Source organism: Trachurus japonicus, chromosome 4 (genome assembly GCF_045865225.1).
Source record: "Trachurus japonicus isolate A0001 chromosome 4, Traja_1.0".
Classification (NCBI taxonomy): domain Eukaryota; kingdom Metazoa; phylum Chordata; class Actinopteri; order Carangiformes; family Carangidae; genus Trachurus; species Trachurus japonicus.
In genome coordinates, this window is record NC_140910.1 from 28696709 (window position 1) to 28704280 (window position 7572).

The 7572-nt window shown below is 40.2% G+C and overlaps 1 protein-coding gene across 2 annotated transcripts in view; it reads right to left on the reverse strand.

Annotated features, from left to right (window-relative positions):
- LOC146989132 (tensin-3-like) overlaps positions 1-6334 on the reverse strand; it is a 52804-nt gene extending 46470 nt beyond the window's left edge. The window contains exons 1-5 of one of the 2 annotated variants that reach the window (XM_085775103.1): positions 6247-6334; positions 2009-2181; positions 1413-1463; positions 1190-1312; positions 988-1052 (exon numbers count right to left, since the gene is read on the reverse strand). In XM_085775103.1, coding sequence (XP_085631229.1) covers positions 988-1052; positions 1190-1312; positions 1413-1463; positions 2009-2158 — 389 coding nt within the window. In that variant the 5' untranslated portion in view covers positions 2159-2181; positions 6247-6334. Of the gene's footprint in view, positions 1-987; positions 1053-1189; positions 1313-1412; positions 1464-2008; positions 2182-6246 lie in introns of those variants that run through there. The other variant, XM_085775105.1, reaches the window with a different exon arrangement.
- Positions 6335-7572: the final 1238 nt, after the last annotated feature.

Below are 7572 nucleotides of genomic sequence, written 5' to 3' on the forward strand. Positions count from 1 at the left end.
ATGTGCTTTAAATAGCCTGTATGGACACTGTAAAGCAGAAGTTACGTAACAACGTGAACTCCAAAGACCGTAATGTTTGCTTTAAAAATGCCTTCCAGTGAAGTTAGCAGCATTTTGTGCTGCACACAATGTGGAAACACATGTAAATTAAGTGTAAATAAAGTCAGTGGTGTCAAACAGCAACAGGATCCCTGCCTGAAAATCAAATAACCAGTTCAAAGTCTCTCCATTATACTCGTCCTGCCCTTTGCCTGGTGGAGACATACAGTGGATCGGCCTCTGTTCACTCATTGCCCATTGTTCTGTCAACGCTCTTTGATCTGGAGACACGTCCAACACTAAACGTCAATACTGAGTTATCAATTTTACTGTTTCACTTAAATAAAACATTGATTCAGGACAGTGATTGTTTTCCACACCCTGAGGCGGAGAAGAAGAAAAGGTTCTTCTTCCTTTGGCCAGCTAATGGCGGTGGATGAAAGGCTCGGAGGGATGGGCCCTCACACACCCACAGGACACTACGCTTTCTTTTATGACATGATACCCACCTTTTATCCATGATGCTAGAAGAATCTCTTTGGCTTAATTTGTTGTTTATATTACCTTCAATTTGAATTTCTTATTGGATTTGGTATTTTTTAAAGGTAGGATTTTTGTTTTCTAGATTTGCAATATTTTAGCCACAGTGGAGCACTTTTCTTTAGACAACAACTGTATTGATTTCCATTAAATCTTCTGTCTTTTTAGTCCCATCTGGCTCTGAGTTAAATATTTGATAGCCTAACACATTCATGTTTGCCAAAAGATGAACTGTGATGACCTTGGCATCCTTACTTGTTTGAAAATGTGTGACACCAAGGTCAGATCAAACATTTTCCTTTAGTTTTGAGCCTCTGCTGCACTTTGGGTTTAGTGGCAATTAGTAATTGTTAGTACAGTATATCCCTAATAATATTTAAACAAAATTCACCCTGACATCGGTGTTACCTGGCTGACATGTTGCTGAAGTGGATATAAGAAGCCACCAGGACTCCGAGCCGTCCTCTCCCTCCCTGTGGGAGGACGGACACAGGATCAGGACAAATATTGTAAAACTTTATCATAGGAGCTCACCTGCAGCAGCACGTGGATTCATTTTAAACAGCATGTCAACAATCTGTGTGTGCAGAGGAATCAGAGGAGTTTATACCCTGCAGTGCAACACCAGGACATGCTTCTGGTTCGTCTGCAGCCAGTTCTCCATGGTCGTGCACACACTAACGATCTGGTCCAAGTTTGGAGCCAAGTGATTCACCCAGCCTGTGTCCAGAACCTGACAGAACGGGTCACACACACTTCATATCACCACCACATACTGTAGTATTTACTGCTGTAACGTAAACCATGTGAGGAGCCGTCATTGATTACAGTACCTTGTGGTTCATTCGTGTGAGAGCGTCGTTCTTCTGCGAGAGGTTGATGAGCTGTCGGAGAGGAAACACAATTAGCAAGAGGAAGGAAAAGGAACTCAAGATGAAATTAAATATCCTGCAATCCTAAAGTAACCAATGATGAAATATTCATTCTTCTGCACATTGAGTACTGTTACTTTCTGGTACTTTTGCACAGATGGATTAACCTCTCGACGGCCCCCAGAGCCAACATCTGTTATTGGGCCTGCAATAATCCCATGACAGTATCCTGGCTGATGTGACAAATTCATCAACTGATTAATCTTCAGTCAGAAAACTGAAGCCTATCAGCTGCTAAAATGTGAATATTTGTTATTTCTCACAGTTTAAATTGGTATAAATTTCAATAGGTTTGTTGTTGACAAAATTAATTAATTTGGGTAAATGCAGGATGGAAGATATCTGAACCTGAATGTTATGTTGTAACATTGAGGCGTTTGGGGACCCTGGGATTTTGGAGCTCCTGTTGTAATCCAGGTTTGCTTTTGCTCAAGTGACATTTTCACAACATTTGTAGCCTACTTTCTGTCCCAGCCACCACCCCTCCCTCTGCTCACCATGTAGTTGTGTCCATGCTTCGACTGCAGCATGAGTATAACCTCCTGCAGGTTTTGCAGGTAGCTCTCCTGCGGACACTCCAGAGGACACAATATGGTGATGATCCGTTCAGTGATGTAGATCAGATCGATTTGCCGTGGCTCCTCCATGACTGACTAACATCTGGAGACACCTGTAAAGACAAAAGAAGTGAAATCCAATGTGTGACACTGACAGTCATGGAAAATTTAGGGAAGTGAGAATTTTCAGCAGCTGTTTGCGGAGCATTTATCTGAGCTTGTGCCGTATCAGCTGGAACTCGTTTTTGGCCCAGACAGCGATATCTGGGTTCAAATGCGGTCAGCGTTTTTAATCCCAAAATCCTTTTACTGGATGTGCTGCTAAAACAAAGTGGAGTCAAGGCCAAAAAAAAAAAAGAGAGAGAGGAACTGAACCAAATGCTTAGTGACTGGAACCCCTCACTCAGCTCATGACCACGGGAGAGGCGATGATGAGTCAGAGAAGAAGAGATAGGCTACCAGATCACAACCTCATTACTCATCAACACGAAACCTTTAAACTGGACAAGGAACATCATGAACTTGGCAAAAGTATTTCAATCATATGACTACAGTGTTTTTTTGTGGGGTTACTTTGAGTTTAAACTGTAATGGTTCTGTATTAGAAACAGGAAATGCATTATACTGCAAGATGTTATTAATTATAGGCCTACAAAACTTTATAGTTTCTTATCCTGCCTTTTAGAGTGCCCTCTCCAATGTTTAACCATTGTTTAATTGTTTATTAAGGATCCCCATTTGCTGGTACCATAGTAACCCGTAACCATTGATCTTTTAGAAACGGGGAAGGAGGATTTTCCACCACACCCTAAAGTCCTTCCAATTACAAATATATAAAGGTAGATGTCCATGTCTAGTGTGATTAAAGTTTCTGTATTGATACTGTGAAAGTATCAAAACATCATTAACAAAAAAAAAGTACACATTCTATATTCAGAAACTGAGCCTTAAAAACAGCTGTCAGTACTTCCTGTGACTTTATGATGTCACAACAAAGCAGTCATCACTTGCAGCCCCACCCACTTGGATCCAACACTTGCAGGATTCGGTTTATTATTAGTGTTTACCTGATACCTATGTATTTTGGCTAATTTACCGTTCAGAACATTCAGAAAATATTCAGCCAACCAGAAGAGAGCCTAAGACCCTCCTCTATTCTGATTGGCTGACACTGACCTGTTGTTACTAGAGCTCCATAAGAGAGGAGATGGAAAAACTACTCTGAGATGGTTTTTTTGATCCTTAAAACCAAAATTACACTGTATCTTCTTATGGATCAACACTTCAAATAAAACACAGTTAACCCTTTAATTGAGTAATAATAGTGGAAAGTGGATTGCCAACCATTTTGACCTCATGAATCCAAGTTGAGATGAAAATGTGTCTGCAAATGTTTTCTTTTTGTTGATCTTTCTACGTTTCAGTATGAGCAGCTTGTCTCGTTCTTTCTCAGAATCTAATCTGAGATCCTAAAGAATGATTTCCTCCCACACTCCTCCGTAAACCATACAGCGGATAATTCTGTGGTATCTGGACTCTATGTGAGTGCATATGGACCAGGGCAATTACATGCATGTTAGTGCATGTCTGTGGGAGGCAGCTCAGCAGACAGTGGAGCAGAGAAGAGCGTACAAAGAGTGGTGGCTAACCTCGCCTTCACCCCGACCATGTGACCACAGCAGAGTAAACAGTGATACAACCATTCTGACCAGAGCAACACACAGAAACAACCCAGTGGGAACCACTGCAGCATGAATGACAACATTCTGCACTTTGGGTTTTACCCCATCACAGCTTTCTGTTTCAGTCTGCTGACTATGAATCATAGTTAAAAAAGAAAAGAAAAGAAAAGAAAAGCTTAGGTTCAAAGTTTCATTCAAAACAATCAAAATGTTTTATTCTTTCTGTTTTGTTACAGTCTAGTTCAGTCAAATCTTCTCTCTGTTTCATGCCTTTATCCTTTTCTTACAGTACTTATTAACCACATATCATGGAGTGGTTTGAAGACACAGCGATTTCTCAGTAGATATTTGTCTTATATTAATCATGGACGGGTTTTCAACTGATTTTATCATGAATTTTCTTATTTATTTCACTGTATCCTCCACTGGCCCATCTTTTACACGACAGGCCAGTGAGCCAATCAGAGGAAAGGAAGCTGTGACCGGCTCCTCTTGATTGGCTGTTTTGAGATTGACCAATTAAAAATTAAGCAGATTCCCAGTAAAAACACTTTGAGAAGCCAAATCCTGTACCATTTTATCGGTGGGTGGCTGCTTTGTTGTGACATCACAAAGTCACAGGAAGTCCTGACGGCTGTTTTGAAGGCTCAGTTTATACAGGTAGTTTACCATTCTCTGTGTACTTTGATACATTCATAGTATTGATAGAGTAGCTACATATAATAAAAGAGGACATGAACATCTACCTTTGATACAATATAAGAGCTTTAGGTAACTGAATTCAAATTCAAATTATTAGGTTTTTTGTCGATAAATCAAAATAATACATTCAACATAGAAAAATGACTAAAACAGAATGAATTGTTCATGTCGGAGTACAGCGGCTCATTGGTACCACTTTGTCTATTTTGTATCACCAATTCAAGTTAAAGACTCACACTGCTGATCCCTCACCAGCTTCCCACCCGAGGTTGACGGGGCCAAACAAGCTGAACCCAGGACTCTACAGTTCCCTTATACCACCGAGGCACCACAATCAATATACTGTATATTCTGACTGCCTATGTGGTGGTGGCTCGGACACATCTGGAGCCCTGGCTTATTCTGGCACATGTGTGAAAAAATGTACATTTCTATACAAACATGTGCTCACTCCTCTGGCTCTGTTTCTGAGTGTGTCCTTGCTGACACAGTTGACAGGGTTGGGCAAACAATCTTAATGAGCGACTACTCTCCAATTATGTATTTCTGCTCTGGTTCTCTTTTTCCCAGCATTTTTAGGCTGCTGCAATCTAAATTTGTCAGCGCTCCGCCTGAGGAACCAAAACAAACGGAAGTGTGCGACTTCACCACATAGATACATACACACACACACAACGTTGCTATAGGGAGAGCTGCTAAGCGAAGTCCTGCAGCCTAAAGTAGCCACATCTAATTATAGTCTCTATTTCCCATTTTAAAGGAAGGCATTCCAAAATGGATTAGCCATCTTTGTTTCTTTCTCTACTCTGCTTCAGGCACAAATTGGCAGTGGAAAAACATCCTCTGGCATCTTAAAACGCAGCAGGGATAGAGCCGTCATTCTGCGCTTAATTCATCTGACAGATCGTTTGAAATTGAAAGTGTTTGTGCAAAAAAACAAAAGTGAAATTGACAGCATCAGCTCACTGTGACCAACCATTGTTTTGCTTTTCATCCTCCAGTGTCCTATCCTGTCATCTCCATTTAGATCCCTGTCTTTTCATTTCTTTCCCTGAGTGCTTTTTATCAGGACGGTAAACTAATCCCCCCTTCAGCCCATCTGATCCTCCTTATTGAGTTACACAATTTTATTTTATCATGAAGACATTGAATTAAATCCGCCAGCAGGGTGAGCTAATTTCATTTTCTTCCTCTTTCTGTTTGCGAGGATATCTCAATCACTTTGTCCTCAATCTAATTACTATCAAAATCATGTCACTTCATCCAAGGGAATTTTTTTTCTCAGGAAGTTCATTTGCATTGGTAACAAGTGTAATTATCACACCCCCACTGGCATGGCTTTTCACTTGTCCCAAGAAACGTAAGCTTTTAAGACTTTATTTAGGATTAAATGACCTCTTAGAATGGACTGAATCCCAGTGGAAACACGTCTCCTGGGGTTCAGTGTCTTAATGTGTCAGGGGGCTAATCCCATATACCCCCCAACCTCTTCTGTGCATCTGCAGGGATAAATCTTTCACTGGTAACCCCCAACTCCACCCCATGAGACTGATCATTCTGCCCATCATTTACTGAAAGTGGTGGCTGGGGAGTCAAATGTGGACCAGCACCATTTGCCAGCAAGGAACAAGAAAAAAAACAAACTGCATGTGTTAATTAGTACAGTTTGGATTAGCTGTGCTGAAAAGGCAGAGAAGCTGTGGTGAGAGCAGATTATCATTCATTCAAACGTCACCCCTCACAAGGGGGAGAAAAAGGTATTATCTTATCAAGACACAAGAGAAAAGCTCTTACCTCGGCTGTTGATGGAATAAACAAGAAGCACTGTGAAGCCTGATGAGTGAAAGTCTGTGTGTGACTGGTGAAGAAAGCGAGGTGGAGACTTGAAAAGGGGGGGAGGGAGGAACAGAAAGAGAGAGAGGGAGAGGGAGAGCAAGATAAACTATAGTGTTACGGCTTGCACTTTGCCCTCTGTTGGACTGTAGTGTGACAGCAGTCCACCCTGTTTGTGCGCATGTGAAAGTGATAAAGACAGATACAGAGACAGCACTCTCAGAAACACTCATTAGTTAACACAGTGGCTAATTAAACTAAGCTCAACTCTATCTCTGCTGCAGGGCCTTTAAACTAACATTTCACCATGAAGCAAACATCATCTAATAAGACAGAGCACATAAACAGAATCCTATATTTGATTTATTATATTACTGTGCTAACTTGTAAAAGTGACTGAATGTATTTGGACAAAGTTGAGTAAATTGTACTTGAGTATTTCCAGTTGACACTCCATAAACTTACAGTAGGAAATATTTTCTGTTTTAAGTCCTTTTTTGAATGAATTCCCATTATTATTATCATAAACAACAGAGTAAGTCCAAAAATGTAATTTTAGGCTATTAACAGAGAAGATTAGTATCACTATGATCCTGTAATGATCATTATATATCAGGATATAACACTGACAACTTTATACACTTGACACTTTAAGTCAATTTGGATTCTGCTACTTTCACTTTACTTAACACGAATACAGGACATTCACTTGCAGCAGACTATTTTTATATTTAAGGATATGACTACTTCTTCCACAAGAGTGAGGTCCTCAAATCTCACATCACTGTTTGAGTTGGTGATAAGTTATAGTTTTTATCCCATTAGGTGGCACCAGAAGACATGTTACAAACAAACTGTGCTAACTGACTTGACAACAAATACAAAACTTCACGGTAAATTGTACAAGATTAACTGTTTAAATTTGAGGGAGAATATCCAACCGGGTCATCAGGCCAGGGACAAACATATTTTTCTCAATGACCTACTCTTAAAAGGAGCCTGTTTTGAGCTTGATAACAAAGTAATGTAACTGCAGTTTATGATGCATTCACTGTCACATTTAAACTCGTAATGCATCAAATCGGAAGTTGTGAATGGGACTATAATACGGGCATTCAAATAATTCAGTCTACTTACGTAAAATATGCAATAACGTTGTAATCACGGCTTAAATAACAACATTAGAGAATGAAACACACAGCTTTTATCGTCAGTGTTGAGGTAAACCCTTTTTATGAAGGCTAAACACTCTTTGGCGTCAACTTCCGTCGCATTCATGTACATAAT